At 30.6% G+C, this 27,217-nt stretch overlaps 1 protein-coding gene and 1 non-coding gene across 2 annotated transcripts; one reads left to right on the forward strand and one right to left on the reverse strand.

Annotated features, from left to right (window-relative positions):
- Positions 1-10,979: 10,979 nt before the first annotated feature.
- On the forward strand, positions 10,980-13,274 carry LOC131656087 (transcription factor MYB20-like). The gene is made up of 3 exons (XM_058925866.1): positions 10,980-11,221; positions 11,439-11,568; positions 12,402-13,274. Exons 1-3 carry the CDS (start codon positions 11,089-11,091, stop codon positions 13,096-13,098), a joined length of 960 nt encoding a protein of 319 aa, XP_058781849.1. The 5' UTR covers positions 10,980-11,088; the 3' UTR covers positions 13,099-13,274.
- A 4,006-nt stretch (positions 13,275-17,280) lies between these two features.
- LOC131593790 (small nucleolar RNA R71) lies at positions 17,281-17,387 on the reverse strand. The gene has a single exon (XR_009281171.1). It is a non-coding gene; the product is annotated as a small nucleolar RNA R71 (small nucleolar RNA).
- Between the last annotated feature and the right edge of the window lie 9,830 nt (positions 17,388-27,217).

Consider the following 27,217-nt stretch of genomic DNA (forward strand, 5'->3'; position numbering starts at 1 on the left):
CGTAGCTCGGCTCACGATTTTCTGTTTGTTTTTGTGTTTTTTAGTTGGGCGTAGTTAACGTTCGCGCTCTTGCATAAGGGATCGACCTACGATGCGTTCGAGCGGAAATAACAATGCCCTTAGGAAGAAGAAAGAGAGATTGGTTTGTGTCTTTTAGGGTAATTCCATGATGACGAAAACCCACTACAAGGCTTCGCATCACTTCCTTACTTTGTTTTAAATCTGACCATTTATTAGTGTTTTAAGTGTTTTTGGTCGGTGTTTTTTATGGGGATTTGTTTGTGACTTAGATCATACAAAAAAGAGTTTTTGTTTTTTGAGTATTTAGAGAATGCACATCAAGGCCTACACCTTAATCGTTTCTCTAAATAGCGACTAAGAAATACACCGAGGCCTCACACCTCAATCATTTCTTTTCCGCCAAGTAAAAAAGAAATACAAAAAGAAGTTTTTTGTGAATATTTAGAGAATGCACATCGAGGCCTACGCCACAATCGTTTCTCTAAATAGCGGTTAAGAAATACACCGAGGCCTCACACCTCAATCATTTCTTTTCCGCTAAGTAGAAAAGAACATACATCGGGGCCTACGCCCCAATCATTTCTTTCCTACTATGAAAAATAATAGCGGTATGATCCTTGTCGGTATTTATTAAATATTTTAAAAGTTGAAAAGAAAAAAGAAATGAGAAAGGGAACTAGACCTATTTTCTAATCTAATTGTTATTCTAATCTAAGTCTAAAGATCACTATGTTGCATAAAAGCGCTAAAAATAATAGACAAAAGCTACACGGTTCATCAAGGAACATATAAAGCAAACAAAAGGGATTCAATTAAAATTCTATCCAAAATTATTTACAAAAATGAATCAAAGCAAGAAATAAAATACAAGTAAATTGTCAAAGAAATGGATTATTAAAGGTATTAAAACTATTAACAAAAATCGAGACAATTATTTACACATTCTAAAATACCTAGAAACAATTTTTATATATTTTTATTTGAGTTAAAAAGGATTTATGAAACAAAAATTGAAAGAAAACAAAAATTAAAATAAAAAACTAAAATCTAAACTGCAGGGGGTGCATCAGTAGTTAGAACATGCACTAAAGCTAGTTACGAATAGAAACTGGGCCTGATTCAGGGGGTGTGGAGAGCATTAGCGCCCAGGCCCAAGGTCATTGGATGGTGGTGCAATAGCATTATACGGGTGTGATCCAGAACAGTGACAAGGCCCATTGTTTTCGTGGCCCAACTTGTATTATCTACTTATCAATCCATTTTTTATTTGATTTATTCAGTATGTGGTTTATTAATAAAGTTCTATTATTATGCGTGTGGATATGGTTTTTTTTAATAACGTGAAGTGATGAACATGTATCAATAGGACAATATAGAACTTAAGTGAATAGGACAAAACAAAAAAGGAACCAATCAGCCGTCAACACCTCACGCCCCCAATCAATTAGCTAAAACAAAACCGCCAGAGAATGGGAGTCTGAACCAATGGCGATGTGCCACGTTGGATAGGAGAGAGAAGGCATCCAATATTCATGCACCGCCGGAGACTTTTCCGGTCTTCTTCTCCGGTGGTCTTCCACGGCGGAGGTCACTCTTTTTTCCCAGAAATGCCTAAAGATAACACCTTTCCCATCAAAATTTTATGCGGATCATGAGTCCAGCGTTGTTTTTTGTTGATTCTATCGCTATCATTCTACAGAGTGCTTTCACGAAACCCTAACCCATTTTGAAATCAACAGCACACAATATTCAAACAAAACTCACTTTCGTGTACATACTCATCTCAAGAACAAGACCTATATTCCAAAAAAGCTCACATTCACCTAATGGAATCACATGCTCAGACCATATTTATACCACTACAAATACAAGTTCATGTCATGGCATTCAAGATGCTGAAATAATTTGAGAGACTTACCTTGACGAGGTTATTGAACAAGAAGGAAGAGAAAGCTTTACTCCTCGCAGGATCGTACTTGAAGAATGCTGGTGAAACAAGAGCTTAACCGAATCTGTGAGAAACAAACTCGCAGCGTCTTTGAGTAGTTGAAATGCTGAATCAATCCTCAAGCCGCAGCTATATCCATGGTGATGGCGATGACGTGAGTAATGGCGATGGATGAAAGTAGTAGATGATGGAGATTGAAGCGCAAGAAGGGAGTGATGGTGAAGGTTGATCTTGCTTTGGCTATGGAGGTTGAAAGGGAAGGTTGAAGAGGTTAGCGTTGGAAAAGTTAGTTATAGATTCGTAACAAACTTGTTGAAGGTAGAGAGAAGAATGGTGAGAGGGAGAGAGAACCGAGAGAAAAAGGAGAGTGAGGAGAGAGAGCTTGGAGAAAAAAATGAGAGTGTGAACCGTGAGTTGTGAAGAGTGTCTTGATATTTATAGGTTGAGTGTGCATTGGACTGTATGGTGAGGGTGAGGTATTGTATTATTTTCTCAAGACTTAATGAACAAGGATTGTGTAGTTATGGTAAGTTCTTCCTCATGCTTTCTTGTATCCAAAGATTCTGCATGGCATTTGTGGTAAGATGATGGCACTCATGTCAAAACAACATCTAAGACGCTCTCTTTGTGCCCTCATATCTCCACCCTTGAGTCACCCCTTGTATCCATTTTGTGCTCTATGGAAAGAGGAGATGGAAGGGAGAAATTTTGGTGTTGGGAGATGTCTGAAAATAGTTCTTGGAATGAGAAGAAAGATGGCTTGAAACATGGTGGATTATGGCTGCATGGGGCCTGCGCGCGTGATGACTTGTCTCTGGCCTGGGGCCTCCTCAAACGTAACTTTCCCAGGGCATGACTTTGAAACCTTATAATTGGCTCATTACATGTTCAAATGATATAATCCATGGCTCATTAGAAAGAGGGCGTGGCAAATAGGAGCGTGTAATTGGATTTGGCTCTGGAAGATGCTTGGAACTCTTTAAAATCAACTTCAAAAGTGACACGCCACATGTTTGTGAAAATGTCTTGCGTGTGCCCTGATCTCTGGCCCAGATTCTTGTCAATGCATGGCTTGGTCAGAGTGTGACTTTGAGCACTCACGATTGATTCAATATCTACTTAATTGACTTGGATCTTGTTTCACTGTGTAAAGGACATGGCAAAGAGTGTATGCATACGAAGTTTGCATTTGTACGATTCTTGAATTGACCTAGAATTAGCTTCAAATATGGCACATCACATGTTTGATGAAATGCTTCACGTATGACCTAAAATTCTACCCAGCTTTGTGACTTGATCCAAGTGAAAACTCTCAACTCCAAACCTTAATAACTCTTCAACCAAGCTTCAAATGGAAAAGTGTTCAACTACAAAGTTGTTCTCCTCCATGAGAGGAACAACTTTGATGTTGTAAATTTCTCCAAAAAAATCCGTTTGCCACGTGTAAAATGATGATGAAATGGACTGCTCTTCATGTTTTTAAGGGCCAAATATTTTTCTAAGTATGAGAACTCTCCATTGTTAGCCATATTTCCCAAAATGGAAACTTTGACCAATTCTCCCTGATTTTATTATTCCTTTGACTTTTCTCGACCGATTTTCCATCAAAAGTCAATATTTGAGTGATCGACCTGATTTTGACCCAAAAGTCAACTGTTTCGATTTTTTCCGATCTTAATGAAATTCCCGATTAATCGGTTTCTGACCAATGGCAATCAACTGAGCACCTCCACATAGTCATCATACCATCTCTCTTCAAAAAATCAGCCATTGATGAGTGTGTTGACCGAAAAGTCAACTGCGTTGAATTTGGTCAAGAAACACTAACTCAGGATAATAGTAAGCTTATATTTCCTGACCAATGCTCTGACTTGAAAGTGAGGAAGCCCTGATTCAAGAATACCCTCAGATGAATAATGCCACAAGATTACACCTCAGACCCTTATTTTCTGATCAGGAATTTTTTGCCATAAAAGCTCTTTCTTGCTAGTCTTTGAATGGTAACAATGATATGAATGCATGAGTTGAATGATCTATATGAAATATGCGCATGAATGTAAGCCAGATAAATAGGGTAGGACAAATTTGGGGTATGACAGGTTGCACCCACATCCGGCCCGAATTTCTCATTTATCAGATCCACGTGTGCGCTATCTCCTTTAAATGAGGCTTCACACATTATTTTGGCCAATAACATTGTAAACAAGGAATACGGGTAATGTCAATTTGTTCGGTTCAACATACTTTAACTGAATCTAACATCTCCACAATTTTCTTGAATTTTAGTAGAGTTGAAAAATATTCGACTTAACTCATATCCAATAATTTTTGTACTCATGTAACATTTATTTATCCGAGAGAAATTAAGTTGACCGTAAACTCGAGTACTAGCTAGTCGATTAAAACTAACAAGTAGTAATTATTTTTGTGTAAACTTAATATCAATGAAGCTCTATAATTTTATATGATGAGTAGTGTATGGTACATGATGAAATATGTACTTAGCCAATGGATGTCACGTTGCAGTAATAAATTTCTCCTTTGTATCCTGTAGCTGTATACAGCTCAAACCAAACTCAAGCTGTACTGTACAAATATCATATTATTGTTCAAGTCAACTACGAACTCAAAATTGTTTTTATGTAGTTTTTGCTATGAAATCGCCAATGCCTAAACGTATGATTTTCTTTTCTGTAACTGCAACTATCAGGTTGACCCAAAGATAAAGACAGTGTGTATGAATGTAAGGATGCCTTTCACTCGTTTTGTTTATACATATTTTTCTTCTAACTGCTGTTGAGCGTTGACCGGAAAAACTATATTGACTCTATCATTGCTTTCATAAGTAAACGTCTCAAAAATTGTGTTTCTTTGTAGATATTTGTGTAATCAATATGTTGGAAATTGATATGTTTGAATTTTGTTTAAAATGATTTTATTATTTAGAATTTTAAAGTGTCTTTAGAACAATAGTTACATTTTTTCCTGCAAATACTCCAAATATCCCAATTACACGATTTTGACATTTTGTTTTATAAAAATGATTTTGGTGTTTTATATTTTCCTTATTTGTAATTTGATTTTTTTCTTCTTAATTTTGATTATAAAATTTATATTGAAATGGTTTTGTTTAGGGACAATGTACCAAACTCATAAATAGCATTTATTTTCTTTAAGATGGAAGTATACAAAACGCAAAACAAATCAACTTTACATAAGAGTGATTAAAAGTCTTAAATAGAGTTTCAACTTTTTGTGTTTATTAATTTTTTTTTAATTTGAATGAAAAGTATTCTACTCATATGGTCTTCTTTTACATTAATAATAAACGAAATCACCTTAGTAAAAGTTTAATAAAAAAATTAATAGAGAAATTACCAAATCAGAGAGGAAAAATAATTAGAGATCAAAATTGTTGGGATAACTTTTCATACAAGGTAATGAGCATATATATTAAAATTTGAGAGGGTTAGAATGAAACTAGAGTAAAAAGAGAGTTTATTTTTCAATTAATCTAATTGGTTGTTTTTACAAAGATGTATTAAAAAAAACAACTTGTTTCTTCGATTTTTATAAAAATCGAGGATATACCATTCAAAACATGTTTTGAATTTCAGATAATGCACTTTATGTTTTTATTTGATAACAATTGAAAAATAAATGATTTATTCTTTCAGTTTCTTTGATAATTCGATGGATAAAATAATTAGATTTTATTATAAAACACCCGCTGAATAGATTTTACCCTAATGATATCTTATTTGTAGTCGCCCCAACGTCGAACGCATCATTTTTTTAGGATGGATTGCAAAACTGAAAAGAAAAAAAAAAGTTCTTCTACCTTGACCAAAATATTTTTTCAGCTTTTGCAATTCATCTCAAACAATGGTCTTAATGTTGTTTTTGTTGTTGAAGGTTTTGGACAACTATGATTTGTTCCTCAAACAATGGGGTTAGAGTAAAATAATTTTTTTTACACAAATGGCTACATTGTTTATCCATAATATTAAAAAATACATTGTATGGGACCTGTTCATGCAGATATTCTGCGAAGATTTGTTTCATACAATGTATTTTTACTATTATGGGTAAACAATGTACCCATTTTTGTAAAATAATTATTATTTTACTCTAACTCGTCGGTTGTTTTAAAAACTGAGATGATAGTTAAGTGTTTTTTCTTCACTATTTTCAATCAACGGCCTTAAATAAATCTTTTTCGTCCATTTAAAAGTTATTAATGCTCAAGAAAAAATCCACCATTAGTGATCCGCGTGAAACCTAAGGGGCATACATTATATAAATTCTCTTACGATATTGAAAATTTAAATGAAACATAAGAAACCTAAGGAAACTTGGAACAGTCTCTACAATGGACTGCAAGATTAGAAAATCATCTGAGTTCAAGGTTTGCTATATTAAATTTTTATTTGTATCAAAAATATTTTTGATTATAGATTTTAATTATCTTACCTTTTTTTCACCAGAAACAAATTCATGCAAGATCTGTACATGAAAGAGTTTCCCAGTAATTGATCTTGTCCAAAATATCAAGGAATTGAAGATCCAACATATAATTTTCATGGGCAATCATTGTAATATTTTTTTAAACACCGTAATGAGATTTTTTTTGAAAATGTAATATTATGATAAACACTGTAATGAAATTTATTAAAAAAAACTAATGACCATTCGGTTTTTATGTTAAACCGAGATAAAACTAGTTTTAATGTGTAAATAATAAAAGTGCAGAAACTGGAGTTCGAACCCATGCGATAATAAACTCTTACCTCAATGTCTTAAAAACCGAGGTGTTAAGTCATTACTTTTCATGACACCCTTCGCTACCTCGATTCTTTTGATGAGGTAAAATGCATTTCACGTCTGACTTTAGAAGCACTTTTTGTAGTAGTGCCTTTTCTTCTTGTCCTTTGATCTCAATATCTGGTGGTTGCTTGAAATAGATATCCTCTAGTGATCCATTGAGAAAAGTTGACCTCATATTCAATTGATGCATCTTCCACCCTCTGTATGTTGCAATGGCCAACATGATTCTTATTGTTTCAAGTCTAGAACCTAGTTCATAAACCTCATTAAAATCAGTTCTAGTCCTTTGAAGAAATATCTTTGCTACTAGCATTTATTTATACTTAAATACCTCGCCATTTGACTTAAGCTTCAGCTTATAGACCCGTTTTACATCCATGTCTCTCTTGCTTAAATGATTGACCAACTCCGATGTGTGATTCTTCTTAATTTTCTTGTTATTCTCCCTTCATAGCTTCTTATTAATTTTCATCTTTTAGGGCTTGATTGAGGTCAATTGGCTAACATTCTGCTATCATGGCTTCTTTAACCATATCACCATTTTCATCGGCTTAGTAAGAAAATCTTTCATAGTTATAAACATGACTAATTATGTTTTGGCCCTTGTTGGTCTTCTAACCTCATGTTTGGTGCCACTTCATTTACTTGGGCATCTTGTAATGTAGTGGTGGTGAGATTTGGGCTTTCACAATTTTTGTATTGGATTATTTGAATATTCCAACAAGGTGCATCATTCACTCTCATCATATTTCATATTGTACATCCCTACTTATCATCAACTTATTATCATTTGGTGAGAATAGTTTGTATGTCCCTGTTGAGTGCTAGCCAATTAGAATCATAACTTGACTTCTACCATCTAGATTTATCATGAGTTACTCATGTTTATGCATCTAGTAGAGTGATCCAAAGATCATGAAGTGTTCATCATTTTCTTTTAGGCCAGTGCATGCTTCATAATGTGTCTTACTACTCAGCTTCTTTGTTTGAACATTTATTGATGATGTGAATTTCATTTGATATTTCCTCCCCTAGAAATGGTTTGACAATTATCGTGCCTTGAGTATGCTTCTTTCCATATTCAATATGCTTTTGTTTTTTCTCACATAAATTCCATTTTGCGATGTGTCTAAGAAGCTATTTTATCATGCTCAATTTCTTCCTTCTCATAGAATTATGCAAATTTAGTTGAAGTATATAGTCATCATGCATCTTCGTCATTTCTCAACTCCTTGATGTCATATTTAATTTGTTTTTCAAATAACTACATGAATCTCTTTTGATTTGTTGAAAGTTGATTTGAGATTGTGCTTCCACTTGTCACTAATGAAAGTTATGGACACAAGGTAACATACATAAAGGGGATTGATGAAATTAGGTAGGGTTAGAGTGAAGAAAAATTTATTTTTCAATTGATCTATTTGTTTTTTTTAAAACATGTATTACATTATTTATATAGAATCATACTACTAACAAATTTATACTCTAATTAATAAACACATACATAATTGACAGTAATCACTTATACTAACAAATTTATACTCTAATTAATAAACACATACATAATTGATAGTAATCACTTATACAACTAGTAATGACCACATGTGTAACTAATAGTAACCACGTGTAAAATTAGAAGTAACCACGTATGAAACAGTAACTATATTTAATTTACAAAGATAATTTTAATAGTATTAATATAACACTTTAATAGTGCTAACCATATGTGAAACTAGAAATAACACATATGAAACTAAAACTAGTAGTAACATTTTTTTTCATGAGGAAAGGTAAGATATTCTTAGCTAACTAAATATTAGTTGATGTGATATTTTTATCAATATTTTTAAATACAATGCCTGGTTGAATTCAAATTTATCTTTGATACAGTATTCTCAGTATGAAATGTATGAAACAAATTATTGAAGTGGCTAATTACTTGTATAAAATGTTCCCGTTTTCCGTCATTCGTATCACAATGTGAACATAAATGAAAGTATTGGTTTTGGTAAACAATACAAAGTGCACTTACCAATATTATCGAAAAAGTCAACAAAAATTGAAAGATAGAAAAGACCTTGTGAACTAGGGATGTTTAAATATAAAATCTATTTTAATAAAAATTGCAAACCATTTCAAAAAACTGAAAAAAAATAAATAAATAAATAACAAAGTTTAAAAAAAAATTTAAAAAAAAACAAGTTTTTCAGAAAATTTACCAAAGTGTTTAGGTTTCACAGAACCCCTAGAATATGCACCAAATGAATTGGTGTATTGGTACAAAAATTAGGTGTATGCGCCAAATGATTTGGCGCCAATGTGTCATCCACATTAGGTTAGCCAAATGGTTTGGCGCCTATGTGGGTGTTTTTTTTCTTCTTTTTTTGACTTTTTACACTAATGAGCCAAATGAATTGGCTAATTCAAGAAAATGTTATATCAATGCGCCAAATGGTTTGACGCATACTTTAGGGGTCTGCAAAACCTAGACACTTTGGTAAACTTTCTAAAAAACTTGTTTTTTTGGTAATTTTTTTTTAAACATTGTTATTTAAATTTTTTTTTCAAAAAACTAAAAATCATTAAAAATATTAAATATTATTGAATATATTTTGAAGTTATTTTATAAAAATCATTTGTTTTCGCTAAATTTTCACATTTATTTTTCAAAATCATTCAAATCAAACCGAAGTGCATATATATTTTCAATATTTATTTAGTTTTAATTAATATGCATGTTAGGTTAATTTATTATTTGATAAATTTAATTTATAAAAATACTATTTATTAATTTTATTTAATTTTTTTATTTAATTTATTTAATTATAATCGATCATTATTTTGTACGTAATACCAATTTTTAATATGTTATATTTATAATATTAATTTAAAAAAATATAATTTATAATTTATATATTTATATATTCAAGAGTTAATTCAAATTAAGTCAATTTTTTAATCAATCAAATATCAATTCAAATAGTGAACTAGACTAATGTGCTTTCCAATTATTAATTAATTTATTTGGATTTTAAGAGAGTTTTGTTTGAGTTAGTGGAATATCTCACGCTTAAAACCAAAGCAATGTAGTTTGATGAGGTGGCGTAATCTGACAATGACATAGCACGTGTGGACTGTGTCGCCTTCTTCATCACACTTGTCAATGCTCACAAAACTGTTACTATTGGAATTTGTGGTGAGAACAAATTGATCACATTCATCCATCCAAATTTTTATCAAAACTTCCCAAAAAAATCTAATAATCTAAATATCAGAGTTTTCATTTTTAGAATGTAGAAAAAATAACATATAATACATTTATATTTGAGAATGAAAGAATATACAATAATGAACTACGAAAGTGTATCTCATTAAATCATGTTTTTAATTTTAAAATATTAATATGTCATAGCTGAGTGCACTATCTTTAATCTCTTCATATTTAATTAAAAAATTCATCACATATATTAAATTTATGAATTAATATTCAATTCGCCTCCAAATATTTTAGATGAATTTATCAAATAATAATAATTTCAGACGAATCAAAAAAAGATTCTACAAAATGAAAAAATATAAATTTTTCATATAATATGAAAAAAAAAAATTTTTTTATATAATTAAAAGTAGAAAGAGTGTCTATAATAGTTTTTCTATAAATTTACAAAATTAATAATACTAAATTTCTTATATAAAATAATAATAAATATTTCCAAATAAAAAAGTAATTATTTTTAAAATATCTATATATAAGTGAAAACATTAAAAATAATATTTACATAATTTCTTATATGTCAAAATATATTTAATTTATACATATGAACAATAAAAAAATATTTTTACAATGTCCATAAATTATAATTATTCAATTATTAAAAACTTCTTACTTTTATCCTAATATTTTAATAAATTATACTAATAGTGGGTTGTTGGTTGTGATTTTCTATCAGTCTAAATATTTTGACCATGCATAAAAATTAATTCTATGTCAAAATTGCAATGGCCGGAGAAAATATAATAAATAGATAAAAAGAAAACCAAATTGTATGCTGAAAAAATAAATAATAAAAAAGAAAAGACAAAAAAATAAAAGTAAATTGAGATAGTGGGCTTCAAAGACTTAGGAGCCAAGAGGAATAGAAATTTCATATATAAATAAGTAGGTGGTATTGCTCTATCTCAAGTTTCTTCATCTTTCTCTCTCTCTATCTCTTTCTCTCTCAATATCAATTTGATTCCTCCATTTTTAAGGTAGACTCTATAGGCATTTTCAACATTTGGTAAAACAAAAAATGGGAAGACAACCTTGTTGTGACAAAGTTGGTTTGAAAAAAGGTCCTTGGACAGCTGAAGAAGATAAAAAGCTCATCAATTTCATCCTCACTAATGGCCAATGTTGTTGGAGAGCTGTCCCTAAGTTAGCAGGTCTCCTCTCTATAAAATCGTAGTTTTAAATTGCAGTTACAGTCGAATCACAGTCACAGTAAAAAATAACTTTATGACTAATGTGATCAAGATATTAAACATGACTTGAATATTTCTTTTAGTATGTGATTTATGAGTTTCAAGTTCATTTACATTTTTAAATTTTTTTCAATATTTTTGACCTTGGCTAAAAAAATTTATGATGAAATTCATGCAGGGTTATTAAGGTGTGGAAAAAGTTGCAGACTTAGATGGACAAATTACTTAAGGCCTGACCTAAAAAGAGGACTTTTATCAGAATATGAGGAGAAAATGGTCATTGATCTTCATGCTCAACTTGGCAACAGGTTCTTTTCTTTCACACTATACATTATTACTCTGTTTCCTCTGTTTTTTTTCTTTTTCTGTTTTGCATGCTTTGTAATTAAATCTTAAAACCTTAATTAACTTATTAACTAAACGACAACACAGTAATCTTTTAAAATATTTGACTATCTTTATCTAAGATAATCATTTAAACATTTTTTAATCATGCCAAATACAATAACTTAATCAAATTTAATCATTTCTATAATACACGCTCTTCATATTGCACTTTGTTTATTCATCACAAAAAGAAAGCATGGTCCCATAATATATAATATAAAAAATTGTAGACCAAGTATATATTTTTTATCTTTATGTTATCTTAATTATTTTTAAAGTAAAAGAAAAGAAAATATCCATGATTGCTGTTTTATAAAGTTGACTCCAAATGGGAAACGTAATGTTGAATAAGAAATGTTAGCCATGTTTGTCTTATAGTTTAATGTTTCTTCTTTCTTAACTTCTATGACATTTGAAAAAGATAGTAACTTTCTTAATCACCATGAACTCATCATTTAATATTTTTTAAATATAATCATTTTATTGATAATCATTGATTATTGACTAAATAATTTATATACTTCAGTATTGAGTCTGAAATGTGTCAATCGACTAATAATTTAGATACTTCAGTATTGAGTCTGAAATGTGTCAATGTTGTGTTTGATATCTGTGTCAGAAGATTCATTACCGACTAATAGATTTTAATATTTAGTCTGAAATGTGTCAGTGTTGTGTCTGGTGTCTGTATCAGAGAACGGTAGATTATTAATAATGTGATTATAACTAAGATAGATATTTTTTTCTTATGCAGATGGTCAAAAATTGCTTCTCATTTACCTGGAAGAACTGATAATGAGATTAAGAATCATTGGAATACACACATTAAGAAAAAGCTTAAGAAAATGGGAATTGATCCCGTTACACACAAGGTATTATTCACTATTGAAGAACAACCTCAACAACATCAAAAAGAATCTTCCCCTATTGAAGAACATGACACAAACGTTGTTGAATCCGAGAATGACAAAAACAAAGAACCACAAAAGCCAGAAACTTCATTTGATTCATCAACCATTACTGAAGAACAAGACCAAATTATGACACCACTTTTTGACTCATTGGAACTAATAAACGAGTTCTTAACAGAAGATGTTCCAATAGTAAAACCAGATGAAATTATAGTTCCATGTGTCCCTTCATCTTCTTCAACTACAACTATAACTACTACAACATCATCATCTTCTTCTTCAAATTCATCTAACTTTCTTGAAGACTTGCTACTACCTGATTTTGATTGGTCACATGATAATAATAATAATATTGAAAATAGTGATAATTATAATAGTGATATTAATATGGCATTATGGGATGATGACTTTATTAGTAATTGGGATTTTGTGATTAATGATGATGATAATGGTGACAGAAAGCAAGTATTTGATGCTCCTCAAAATCAGTATCCAAGAGTGGTCATGGATTCAGAATCATGGGCCTATGGATTGTTTTGATTATAATATTATTATATTTAACAATGATCATAGCATTTACTTGTAATGTTCTTGTAGGTTGTTTCAATGAATAAAGAGTGAATTGGAATTCATAGAAAATAGAAACTTTTGTGGTGTGTTTGGGACAGTTTTAATGTTTATCCATTTTTATTTTCCAAACTTTATACTTTATGATACAAATGCAAAGATATAATAATTATGTATAAGCAAACGTGTCGATTTGTTGTTTCTCATAGTCATGCATACTTGAATTGTTATGTCACTAAAATGATGTTTATCTTCTTTTTTTTGTCACAAATTATTTTTTCTTGACTTGCAAATTTAAAGAAAATATTTAAATAATAATAATTATAATGAATTATCTTTTTATACTTTAGGGCTATAGTGACAGTCTTATTATTGTAACTTACTATTGTATTGATAGTGCATTTGATGAAGGGTGTTTCACAACCTTTATCAGAAAAATTTAAATTCGAAAGAGTTTTAACAGAACATAAATGTGACTCTAATTTTTCTATCTATCTCTATTCTAAAATTTCTCTCATCGCACTAATTATTTCATTACTAATGGTACATTATAGATCTTGAGTAGAAAAAGCCGGATGCATATAATCGATTGATGCGGAGTTGTACTCGGTTTGACCCCTTTGACAATATCAAATAGAAGCAGCGTATAATCGATTACAGATTTAAAGTAATCCGTTATGCTCTGGTTATAACTGGTTACAGTAGAAACAATAGTGTTCAATAATTAATTACTAGAGGGACGTAATCAATTCAATAGTAGTTATTTATGTTTTTTGTTTGTTACTTGTACCTCACTCAATGTATTTGTAAATATACCCTTTGAGTATCTTATTAATGAATGGTCCATCATTTTCACCCTCAATAGTCTATATCCCTCATTCTCTCACTCTCCCACTCTCTCATTAGAAATCACTACTCTTATAGTTCTCTTGTTTCAACATTTGACATAAAGAGCTTCGTTCCATCCATCAAACACTTAGTGTGCGAAAATAATTTTCATTTCCAATGAACGAATCCCTTCAAATCTCCTAATTCATGATGTGAAGAATTACAATAAGTGGTGCAAAAAGATAAAAGTGTTGTTTGGTTATCACGATGTTCTTGAAGTGATCAAGAACGGTGTTATTTCACTTATAGAAGGTGAAACGACTACACATAAATAGGAAATGATGAAAGATTACAAGGAGTTGTATTTGATTCATCAATGTGTTGGTGTGAATAATTTTGAGAATATTTGTGATGGCATAACCTCAAAGCAAGCTTGGAAAATCTTAGAGAAAAGTTATGCAGGAGCTGATAAGGCAAAGTTGGTGAGGTTACAAACTCATAAAAGAAAGTTGGAATTAATTTAAATGAAGGAGAACGAAACCATTAGTGAATTTACAACGGAAATTGCAAGATTGGTGAACCAAGTAAATGCATGTGAAGAAACAATTACATAGCAGTATGTTGTCGCGAAAATCTTGTGTTCTTTAACATTAAGATTTGACAATGTAGTAGTTGCGATTGAGGAATGGAACGACCTCGTAACAGTGAGCAAGGAGGAGCTACAAAGCTCTCTTAAAGCTCATGAGCATAGAATGTAGGAAATGAATCTTGATAAGGCATAGGCGGAGATCGCTTCTGTTTCAAATACAGAGACAAGAAAACGAAGGGAAAGTGATCCATGAACAAAGATAGAGGGAGATTTCAAATTTTGGTGGAAGAGAATCCCAAAATTCCAAAAATTCAATATCCAAAAGGGTGAAAATATTGGCAGGGCTAGTGGATCATAAAACTCTAGAGTTGACAATGCTAGAGGAAGAGGAGGAAAAAAATAGTTGACAAAAGCAGCGCGCATGCTATATTTATACAAAAAAAATTGGTTATTTTGCAAGAGAGTGTATGCCAACAAGAAATAACATCAAGAAGATGAAGATAGGGATACAAGACAAGAGTATGATGATACGAACACACTCTTGGTGATGATCACTAAAGGAGAATGCAACAATATAAGTTTACCGGACAACTGTAATAGGTTACAGCAGGCTTCTAGAGAAGGTTGTAATTGGTTACCTATATGTTGTAACCGGTTAGCAGCAGTAGAAATTGCCATGGTGACTTAGAAAGAGGTTGTATATAGTAGCTGATAACATTGAAACACACTGCATACTTGACTCGGATTGCACATGTTTCTTAGAGATTTTAGTGTTATTTTCTTGTGTTATGTGTGTTTTTTCTTACTTTAAGGTACCCACTACCTTGCTTATCCAGAGCCCTTCTTGAAGAAACAAAGTCAAAAGTCCAAGAAATCAGTTTTTTTACAAAATTGTGCACTCTAAGTTCAATACAGCGGCCGCTATAGGAGACGCCATGACATGTCTGCCTTCACCCAGGAGTTAACTGCCACGTTCCCACGATCTCCCTTTTTTACACACATGGCGGGCGCCTAGCAAGGGGCAGCGGCCGCCGTCTTCACAAATTGTATCCCTCCCAAAAGGAGTTGGGGGCAGTCTTGTAACTCCATGTTGTTTTGTTCTTCTATAAATAGGAGTTTCAGGATTTGTTTTGGGTATCCAACTTAGTTTTCAGCACTAAGCCTATACTTACCATTTTGTAAACACAATAATTCGTCACATTGAGGGATTGTTGCACAGTAGTGGTGATTAGGTTGGAGCATTTTATTTTAATCTTGCCGATATTTTCTTTTCAAGTCAGTTTATTTTCAAGTTGTATCAGATTAAAGACTCTGATTTGGAGCAGGTTCCTTATTTCTAGTCTTTGCATTTACTTACCATTTATCTTGTCTTGTTTGCTTTACTTTATTTATTATCTTGCCTTGTCCTTATTTTTGTTTTAACATGACAAATTTGAATATGCCTCTTTCCATTTTTATGTTTGGCTAAATCTTAGTTAGAATGTGAGAATCCTCGTTATAATAATATTCCCTATATTTTATTTGTAGAAATAATTTAGGGGCTGTTTTGATTTTTAACACATGTTTTTTGTACTTAATTTTGTTGGGTAAGATCGAAAGTCGTCCAACTTGCAAAGCTAAACTTGGTTAGTTTTAACTGTTTGAAAAAGGCGAAAGCTTTTTGTCCAATTAATTAGGAATCCTTAACACTTTTTAGAAAATGATTTTGAAAGTGTTTTCGGACGCGTTCACGGGTTTGAAATATGGTTCTTTGAGCGAAAGCCATGAACCTCTTTTTAGTTAAGTATTTCAAGTTAAAACTACTTTTCGACTAAGTCAAGAAACCAATTTCTTAAAAATAGGTTTACTACTTTAATGCAATAAGCACCTTTTATAAGTGACAACAAAATGCATTAATTAGAGAGTAAACTCGGTTCTTAGTACACAAAAGCGACAAGTTCCCGTTAAAATGATTCTTTTCAAAAGTAGAAAATATTGCCCCATAAGTAGTTCTATTTAGAAACAATCGGAGTATTATCTAACTGATGTGAATTACATTCGAGCCTATCTTTTATATGAATTTACATATCTTTTTACTATTCCTTTAAGTGTGCACTCGAACATTGATTTGATCCTCCTTAGATAAACACCTTAACAATAAAAATTGATAGATTGACATTTGGTCTATGTGGGAACGATAATCTTTTGTATTACTCTGACGTGATTCGTACACCTGTGATTTACACCACATCAAGTTTTTGGCGCCGTTGTCGGGGACCAACTTCGTCAAAATTTGTACCCTATTGTTATCTCGTCTAGACTAAGGCTTTATTAGCCGGTAAATACGTAGAAATCTCAATACCGGAAATTTAGTATATCCTATAGTGGAACCCGAACGTTATGCTCACGCACGTCTCTTACTCTGAAGGATAAAGAGAGTTATGGCCGAAGATCGTAAACGAAGACCCCTTAAGGAATTCGAACTAAAACACTCTTTACTATAATCAGTGCAACAAAACCAATTCGTTGGTCTTGCCTCAGAGAAACCGAATCAGCACTTAAAAGTTTTCATCCAATTAGCTAATACTTTCAAAACCAACGGTGCTTCACCTAAGGCAATTCGTCTAAGACTATTCCCTTTCTCACTCAGAGATAAAGCACATGATTGGTTAGATTCCCTTCCACCCAACTCAATAACAACCTGGGAAGACCTTAGGAGAGTCTTCCTTGCTAGATATTTTCCTCCAAGTAAGACCGTAGTCCTTTGAAATCAGATCACCCGATTTACTCAAAATCAAGGAGAATCACTTTTTGAAGCTTTGGAAAGATATAAAGAACTATTGAGATCTTGTCCACATCATGGCCTAGAAAATGGTTGATCATTCACATCTTTTATAATGGACTCCACTATAACACTCAGATGACCATCGACGCTGCCGCTGGCGGTGCACTGATGAACAAACATTAACCTGAAGTTTACGCTCTCATCGAAGATATGACTCAAAACCATTACCAATGGGGAGAAGAAAGAGCCCTAGTAGATAAAAAGGAGACCTAAGGAGGAATACATGAGATAAATTGCATGGATATGATGCAAGCCAAAATGGACGCTCTAGCCCTAAAAGTTGAACTCGTGTCTCTGAACCCTGCTACTGCAGCTGCGATCCACCCGGAATGTGAACTCTGTGGAACCAAAGGCCACCAAGCAAAATAATGTGTTAAGTGTCAAAATGTACTTATTTTGTATAAATGTTTTGTGGCACTTATCAAGACTTTTGTTGATATTCGTTGAACGATTCCCCGTTTTGTCTATAAATACGTATACTTTATGAATAGTTGTATTTTCATATAATTTTATGCCGTTTGATAGTTTTTGTGTCTTTTTGTAGGTATTCTTGCGTATTTGGAGCATGAGCAATAATGTGTCGAAGACACGACTTCAAACGCGCGATTTTGAGCAACGGAACCAACTCGTCAACGAATAAAGCTCAAAATCAAAGAATAATAAATAATCAATTTGGTTGATATTTTGTCATTATTAGAAAGGAAGTTGAATAAGCTTTCCAACGCTTCAAACCGGGCGCAAATCGAAGTTACGGTTCTCAAGTTATGGCCAAAACACTAAAGCTAATTTTTTTCAAGACAGCAGTCAACGCGTGTAGCTCCCTTCTGCGCGCGACGCGCGCTACACCAGATCCAAAATTGCATAAATAGGGGAAAACACATTTTTTAGGTTATGGTTTTGGGGTATTTGTTCTCAATCCATCAAACCTTCTTTTTTAGGTAGATTAACTTAGAAAACAACTATGGAGCTTGCATTTGGATGATCGGAGGTGGATTGCTCATCAATCGGAGCTGACAAACCGGAAGATTTTCGGTTCATTTCTCTTTTTCTTTTGTGTATTACTCTTTGGTTGGGTTTTGAAAAACCGGAGCTTGCATTTTGAACTCATGTATATTTGTTGATCATGGTGTTATATAAAGTTTGCTTTACAAATCTTTGTTGATTGTTGTCTTAGATTTTTGCTCTGTGCTAGGGATTTGGGTTGTTTTAGAGATAGACTTCTGAATCCTTATCTAGATGATTATCTGTTAGTTTCTGAACTCTAGACATAGATTTAGAGCTAACAATCTATATGGGTTTCGAAGCTTAATGTTTTCGTGTTGGTTGTGTCAGTTGAGAGATCATCGATACGATTGATATGGATGTTTGTTGTTATGTTGAGGTTGGCTGAGAGATCATCGCTGAGATGATATAGTAGTTCTCTCTACTTTGAGTTAGAAATGACTTAGGGTGTGAGCGATCCTGGGTGACATTGATGAGTATTGTAGGTTGAGTATAACTGGTCGATAAGTTTAAGTTTGTGATAAGTAGATTGTATGCAATACTTGATAAGTCTTATCTATCCGAAGAATGAATTCTTTTTTGTTCATATTTACTTTTCCGTTTTCATATTTCAATTCATTTAACCCAAACTCAATAACTAAGAATCCGTCGAACGGCAGTTCAGTAGCACTAATCTCTGTGGACACGATAATTTCCCAGATAAATACTTCCAAAACTTTTTTTGCTTGTCGCTTTACCACATCAACTGAATGTAATCTATTAAATAAACCAAACACAGACCAGGTCAATTATACCCAAGGTAACTCGTTTTCAAACACTTACAACCCTGGATAGAGGAATCACCCTAACTTCTCCTGTAAAAACAATAACCCTACCCAAAAATGCTGCACCTCAAAGACCACAAGGTTTTCAAGCACAAAAACCGAACCAACCTATGCAAGTCGTAACCCCGAAATCGAACCTTGAGAAAATCATGGAAAATTTCATTTCATCTCAAACTCAGCAAAACAAAAGAATTCCTAAACCAGAACATTCATGTAAATGAACTAATCACACAATTAGGAACTAAGGTTGACCAAATAGTCACTCATAATAAGATGCTTGAAACCCAGATCTCACATGTAGCTCAAAAACAAGCCCCCCATACTACACCTGGAGGACAATTCCCTGGACAACCTCAACCCAACCCTCAAGGGCCAGCTAACGCCATTATCTTACGAAATGGGACCATGTACGATGAACCTATTAACCCAACATCGAGCGAACCCGAAACTCCTAAGGGCAATGTTATGCCTACAAACCAAGAAGAGGAACTAGTGGAAACTGAGAAACAAGAGGACCAAAAGGCAAAAGCTAAAGATAAAACTTATAGACCGCCACGTGTCATGAATGAGAAGAAAGAGAGAAAAAGAAAAAGCTTGAAGCCAAAAAGGGCCCGTTTGTTTTGATTTTTTAAAAAAATGATTTTTATAGTGTTACAAAATTTTGTGAAAAAAAAATTTACAAAGAAATTTTTTATAAAAGCTTCAAATGAAAATTTTGTTTGAATAGTTATTCTTAAAATGTGATTTTAGGGATTTCATCTATCTATGGGAAAAAAATTTGGATATCAAAATTTCAAAAAATCACTTAATTTTAAAGCTATTTCAAATAGATTTTCATAAAAATCATTTTTTAAATACAACTTTTTGAAAAATTAGGATGTCAAAATTAGTATTTCATTTTAGAAAAAACGAATATAAAAAAATTTGTAATATTTTAAAAAACGGTTTTGAAAAATCTATTTTCAATAATATAAAAGAAAAAATCCATTTTTTTAAAGCTGAAACAAACAGGCCCAAAATTAGATTGAACGAGCTTTAAAAAAAGAGAAAGTTAATGGAACACCATGCAAACTATCTCCAACTAACTAAATTTAGACTCAACTAACTTCAACAAACTCAAACTAACCTTAACTAACTAGTTTCCTGAAATGGAAACTTTATAACTAACATTTAAAAATAGTTACTAAAAATAGTATGTTTCTTCAAAACATCACCACATTGTTGCTAATTTGCTTCATACTTCCAACAATTTCGATTCTAAAATTTAAACATTTCATATAATCCACGTAAATTTTTCATTTTCCGTCATACTTATTTATTTCAAGCTTTAAAACGTAAAGAATTTTAAAATTTCAAGCTCTAAAATTTGTCAATGCAAAAAAGAATAAGTGAAATTATTAGTGAAGGAAAGGAAATGAAGAAGGTTGTCTAGGTTATGTCTTTTTGATAAAAAAATATTTGATATCTTGATAAGTTAGTTGATATTTTATAACTAGTGAGTGATAATTTATAGTTGACAATTGATAATTTATAAATTAATTGAAGTGTTTGGTAAATTAGCGACTTCACTAGTTGATAAGTACAAATTGAAATTATTCATGTATTACCAAAATAGCCTATGTTGCTTGGGAATCAAGCTTAAGAGTAGTTAATATACAATATTTATACTCCTCAATTCAACGCGACACATTTTCTAAATGACAAAACTGTGACGAGTTCTCACACACAAAATAGACAATAGTTTGCAGTAGTAATGGTGTAGACTCGAGGTTGACCGAAATATTAATGCTAGAAGGAGGGGTCGGTTCCACCAGCTCGTACCTTGCCCCTTAACCTTGATTTTTAGAACTTTTTCCATATACCAAAATCAACTTAAAATGGATCAAAATAGACATAAAATGGAACTCTTAAATAATAATACAATGAGTCTATTATCTTTTATATATATTATTATTTAATTACTTTTAGTGCATCTATTATGTCTTTTGTTTGATAACAAATGGCTTATAGTTGATAAATTATCTGAAAGCTTATAACTGGTTATTGATAATTTATAGCTGATGAGTGGTAGCTTATAGTTGATGATTGATAATTGATAATTTACTTGAAGTGTTTAGCAAATTAGCGGTTTTACTAATTGATAAATGTAAATTGAAATTGTTCTAACATATCAAAATAGTCTCACATTACTAGAGAATTGAGACTATGAGTATTTATATACAACACTCGTACTCCTCAACCAAACCCGACATATATTTCAAAGGACAAAACCATGATGGATTCTCACACGCAAAACGGACAATACTCTATAGTTGCAGTGTTGCAGACTTGAGGTTGACCAAAACATTAACACTATAATCAGACAATACTAATAGAGTAAGGGTGAAATATGTAGTGCAAAAACTGGACATATATATATATATATATATATATATATATATATATATATATATATATATATATATATATATATATATATATATATATATATATATATATATGGGATCAAATTACACCACAAGTTATCCAAAGATTAACGTCAAAATGAACTTTCATTTAACGTTAATTTTGGTGTAATTCATTGACATAGTAAATCATTATAGATTAATCTATAACTTTATAAGTATGATCTATATGATAATATGTTTTAATCCAACAGTTGATTTTTAAAATTATTTATTCGAAATGAAGTTATGAGCAGGTGTAACTCGTAGTGTAATTCTTTGGGTGTAATTTGATCCATCCTTATATATATATATATATATATATATATATATATATATATATATATATATATATATATATATATATATATATATATATATATATATATATATATATATATATATATATATATATATATTCAAGGTGAAATCAACAAAGGAAGAGAACGAAGGGAAGGTGGAGTGAAAATAATCAATAAAAAGATGAAGGAAGTATTGCAATGAGATATTTGTGTTTTTTTAAGATTTAATATTATTTTTGGTCTCGTATGTTAACTTTAAGATTTATTGTGATTCCTTAATTTAAAAAAAGTTCATCTTGATCCCTTAACTCTTCAAAACATATTATAATATGTTTTGAAGAGTTAAGAGATCAATATGAAACTTTTTTAAATAAATGACCAAAATAAACCCTGCTAATATAGAGACAAAAGAATATTAAACTTTTTTTTTAAATACAAATTCTTTTATGGCTGCATTTAAATTATATTTGCTTTATTTTAAATTATAAAAAATAAAAATGATTTTAATAAAAAAAATATGAAAAAGACAAAAACTAAAAAAAAATAAAAAAATCTTATAAAATAGAATATTTTTATTGATGCGAATTTAAAAATTAAATTTTTTTTTACTCATACCAAACAAAAATAAAGATTGTATATGAGGTAAAATATTTTAAAAAATTCTTTAATAATATTTAAGAGTGGAAAAAGAAAAGATCATTATGATACCCCAGTTAGAGGTGAGAATAGATGAGACAAGATATTTTTTAAAAATGTTTCAACACATAATAAGTTTTTAAATAAAATATTATGTTATTTTAAAAAGGTCATTATGATATCTATCTATTTTTCTTTTTAAAAATAGGCAAGATATTTTTTTAAAATGTTTCAACACATAATAAGTTTTTAAATAAAATAATATGTCAATTAATACTCTTAAAATTGTTATATCACATTTAAACGAATCAAATTAAATCTTTTTCCTGTGAGTAGAGGTGGCAATAGGTTATGTCGAGTTAAGCTTTGTCAAGTCAGAGTCTGACCTGCAAAAAAAAAGTTAAAGTTTAAGTCTGATCCGAGCCTTATCATAGACTAATTTTTTGGCCTGAGTCTGACATTATGAAAGTCTGATTAGCCTAATAGTTTGCTTACAAAGTCTATATCATTTGAATATATGTAAATAAGTAATTCAACTAATGTTTAAATATATTAAAGAATCAAAAGTACAATGACACTAAATATTTATTTATATTGATTTATTTGAGCTTACATAGTAGCATAAATATTGTGAGATTGTTTGTTTAGGAGAATTTATAAAATAACTTACGATATTATTCATAAGATTTTTCAACTTATTTTCACAAGTTTTGCAAGATAACTAAACTTTACTTTTATATTTTAATATAAAGTACAAAATACAATATAAAAAAATAATAAATTTATTCATATTCATTAAAATAGATTGGTTAGATCATTATGGTAACAACCGAAAAAGAGCTTTTAGCTTTTCAGCTCATATTAATAAAAAAGCTCTGTTTGATAACTGTCATTTAGCTTTTAACTTGTAGCTTTTTTTACTAGCTTTTAGCTTTTTCTCAAAAGCTATTTAAAGTAGCTTTTGAGTTTTTAGCTTTTAGCTTGTAACTTTTTATTTCATTTATACCTTTATTATTTTAACAAAAATTTGCGTTGTATAATTATATTCGTGTCGATTAACAAAAAATGCAATATTTAATATTTTTTAATGACATTAAAATTACATGTCTTGTAATAAATTTAGAGATAGTGTTGCTAACTTTTAAATTTGTGAAACATTAAGAGATTATTACGACGACGAAGATTCGTAATAATATTGGAGTTTTACCGTAAAATAGACTATAAAATTATTTTTATTATTATTTTAGATTAATATAATTGAATTCAAAATCGTAATGATGTTATTTTATATATCTCATTAAATTTATATATAAATTTTATTATATAAGTTCATTTAAATATATATATATATATATATATATATATATATATATATATATAATTGTTCGATATATTTTGATGTTATTTTTAATTTTAATATATACTAATTTTTTGTTTGCATGTGTTTGCTAATATATGTATTTTTATTTTATAAAAATTAATTTAATTATATAATACAATAATATAATGATAATATCCTTTTATGTCATTTTGTATTTATCAGCTAGTATAACATCTAATTTACCAAACACTCAAATTAACTTATCAGCTATCAGCTACTAGCTACCAGCTAGTTTTACCAATCATAGCCTTAATAAATAGACAAACAATATCAATATTTATCGGGAAGAGATTGTTTACCATCTCATTCAAGTGCTCTTGGGTCGATATTTATTAGTTGAGTTAGAACTTTTAGACTTGCTTAAATTTTGAGTTGAAACATTTTTTAATGCTATTATTAATTTTTTTTTTTGGAAGAAATATAACTTTATTGATATTCCAAAAAACAATGAAGCACAAGTGATCCATAGAGGATCCAACTAGAGCTAAGAGAGCCTAACTACATAGCCAACAAATTACACATGTATCATCATTAGACTACTAATATAATGCCTATGCTTGGCCTTAAGCCAACATCTATAGAAAACCGCATCTACGATTCTAGCAATCACAACATTGGTAACAACAGCTTCACCAAAGATCATTTGGTTCCAGAATTTCCAACTTTCATGGACAATTTTCGTGAAAGCACGCAGCAACACGCGAGCTTTACTACCCTTCTTGCCACATTCGTCAATGATCCAACGAAGCTTCAAATCCTAATCACCAGGGCTGCGGTTAATCCCTAACCAAGACAGAATTTGCACCAAAATGGGTCTCATACCATGACAAGCAAACAAAAAATGTTGAGTTTCAATGTCTTGGCAGAACTGGCACATACTATTACTCAGCATCTCAAAACGACAAAGTCTTTATTTAGTGGCCAAGCTGCTATGACACGTCATTCATAGTGTGTGGATTGTGCGAGGTCTCGCAAGGTTGTTGTACATAATTCGCTTCCAGCTTACATCCTGAACCGGAACATACAAAGCATGATAAACTCTCCTTGTAATATACTTATTTTGTTGAGACATCAGCTTAGGGATGTCAGTGGGGTGGGGGCGGGGGATACATTCCTATCAGAATCCCCGCCCTCGAATCTATTCCCCATCCCCGCTTCGGATCCCCACTATGGGAGGATTTTGTCCCCCATCCTCGTCCCCATAGATCCCGCGGGTCCCCACGAATCCCCGAGGTTCATGCGGTCATCCATAAATATGATTTCTTGTATTTATTATTTTAAAACAAATAAATAGTAAAAGCTTCAAAAATTAACTACAAGAAATTTAGAAATTATTCCTATATGATAAATATATTGTTTTAACAATATTTAATTTATAATATTAAGTGTCATGACCACCAAAATTTCAAACTAAACAAAAAAATTAAAAATAATCATTTAGATCTCACTCTTTTACTAACAATACATATACATATACATATATATATATATATATATATATATATATATATATATATATATATTTTAAATTTGTGTATAAGATTAATTATATGAAATGACAAATAAACTTACATAATAATTTAAAATCATGTATAAATTAAGGACATTATGCTATTTTAGGCGGCGCGGAGACTCCACGCGGCGGGGATATTTATGCCACCCCCGTCCCCGAAGTGCTTTCGGGAAAACTTTGTTCCCCTTCTCCGCAGGGAAAAAATTCCTCGTCTTTAGAGTTCCAAACAAAAAAACCCACAGGAATCCCCGCTAACGAAGACAAGTTGGCATCTCTACATCATCTGGCATTCCTGCAAGCCCTTAATAGCATCCCTTCCTTTAAGAATACTCTTCATGATCCACAAGGTGGTCTGCTTGATTGGGATAGCCATAATGTTGTTGTTATTATTATTATTATTATTATTATTATTATTATTATTATTATTATTATTATTATTATTATTATTATTAACAATAATGATATAAATATTTATTATTATTTTTGAAACAAATTTTTAATTAAAACTAAAAAGAAAAAAATTTAAATTATTATTAAATATTTAAAAATAATAAATTATTTTTCAAATTTATTAAATGATTAATGTATCAAATGTGATTAATCCGTTATTCAATAAACCTAAAAAATAAATTTTATATATTTATAATAATAATTAAAAGAAATATATAGCTAAATAAAAATAGTTCAATGTGTAACTTTATATATTTATCGTGATTTTTATTGTAGTATTTTTAGGGTTTGATATTATTTTTGATTTTGTATACGAAATTTAGAGTTTATTTTGGAAAATGATTTTGTATATGAGATATTATTGTTTATTTTATATATTTTTAATTTTGTATAATTAAACAAAAATGATTAACATTATACATTTTGAAAAATTAAGTTAAAAATTAATATGATTTTTTTTAAGTTAATGGAAATCATAATGGATAAAAGAGTATTAAACAAAGTTTAATTGTAAGTATGACAAGCTCCAATGTGACGGCAGGGGAGGATTTAAAACTGTTTACTCTAAATTGCTCTAAACTTTTCTCTTAATATGGTTACTTATCACATCAAGCACACAGGAATTGCATAGTACAATTACTTGTAAAGAAACAACAAAACGCGTATGAAATAACTAACATTATTATTATTATCATTATTATTATCCAACTATTATTTAGGAAGCTATGGAAGAAAATGTAAGAAATTTTTCATAGTTTCATAACCACAAAATCATTCAAAGAAAATGACCTATGGAAGTGGAGATAATTAGGCTTTGAATTCTCTCACAAACACACATTATTTTCTAATGGCTCATAATCCTTCGTGACATAGTCTTTGGAAATACTTATAGCTTCTTTTATGGACTTAGATTCTGTCCCTCTTTGCATATATTTCGACTTTCTTCTATTGCATTTCACGCACTCTTTTGGTACTTTTTGTCTTTGCCTTGAGGACAAAATTAAGGTTCACTTCATGGCCCTTAGACAATGGCAATTCATGTGTAAAGATTACTTATTATTTTTGTCAATCCTTTATGATGCAATGCCGCGTTATCCCCATTATCAGATAAAGGCTCAATGTTCACCCAAAAACCTCCATTGCATGAATATACATTTATTTATAAAATATAAATATACATTAAATTTTTCTCCTTCAGATTTATATATACCAAAATATACATAATTAATTAGAGAAGTTAATATGAGTTAGATTATATAGATTAATCTGATAACCTCGACACATAATAGGATTTAGGCT

The sequence above is a fragment of the Vicia villosa genome, linkage group LG3 (genome assembly GCF_029867415.1).
Source record: "Vicia villosa cultivar HV-30 ecotype Madison, WI linkage group LG3, Vvil1.0, whole genome shotgun sequence".
NCBI lineage: Eukaryota > Viridiplantae > Streptophyta > Magnoliopsida > Fabales > Fabaceae > Vicia > Vicia villosa.

Coding starts and splice junctions, on each gene's coding strand:
- LOC131656087 (XM_058925866.1), top strand. CDS start 11,089: ATGGGAAGACAACCTTGTTGTGACAAAGTTGGTTTGAAAAAAGGTCCT. Junction 11,222..11,438: donor AGCTGTCCCTAAGTTAGCAG/GTCTCCTCTCTA, acceptor AAATTCATGCAG/GGTTATTAAGGTGTGGAAAA. Junction 11,569..12,401: donor CATGCTCAACTTGGCAACAG/GTTCTTTTCTTT, acceptor TTTCTTATGCAG/ATGGTCAAAAATTGCTTCTC.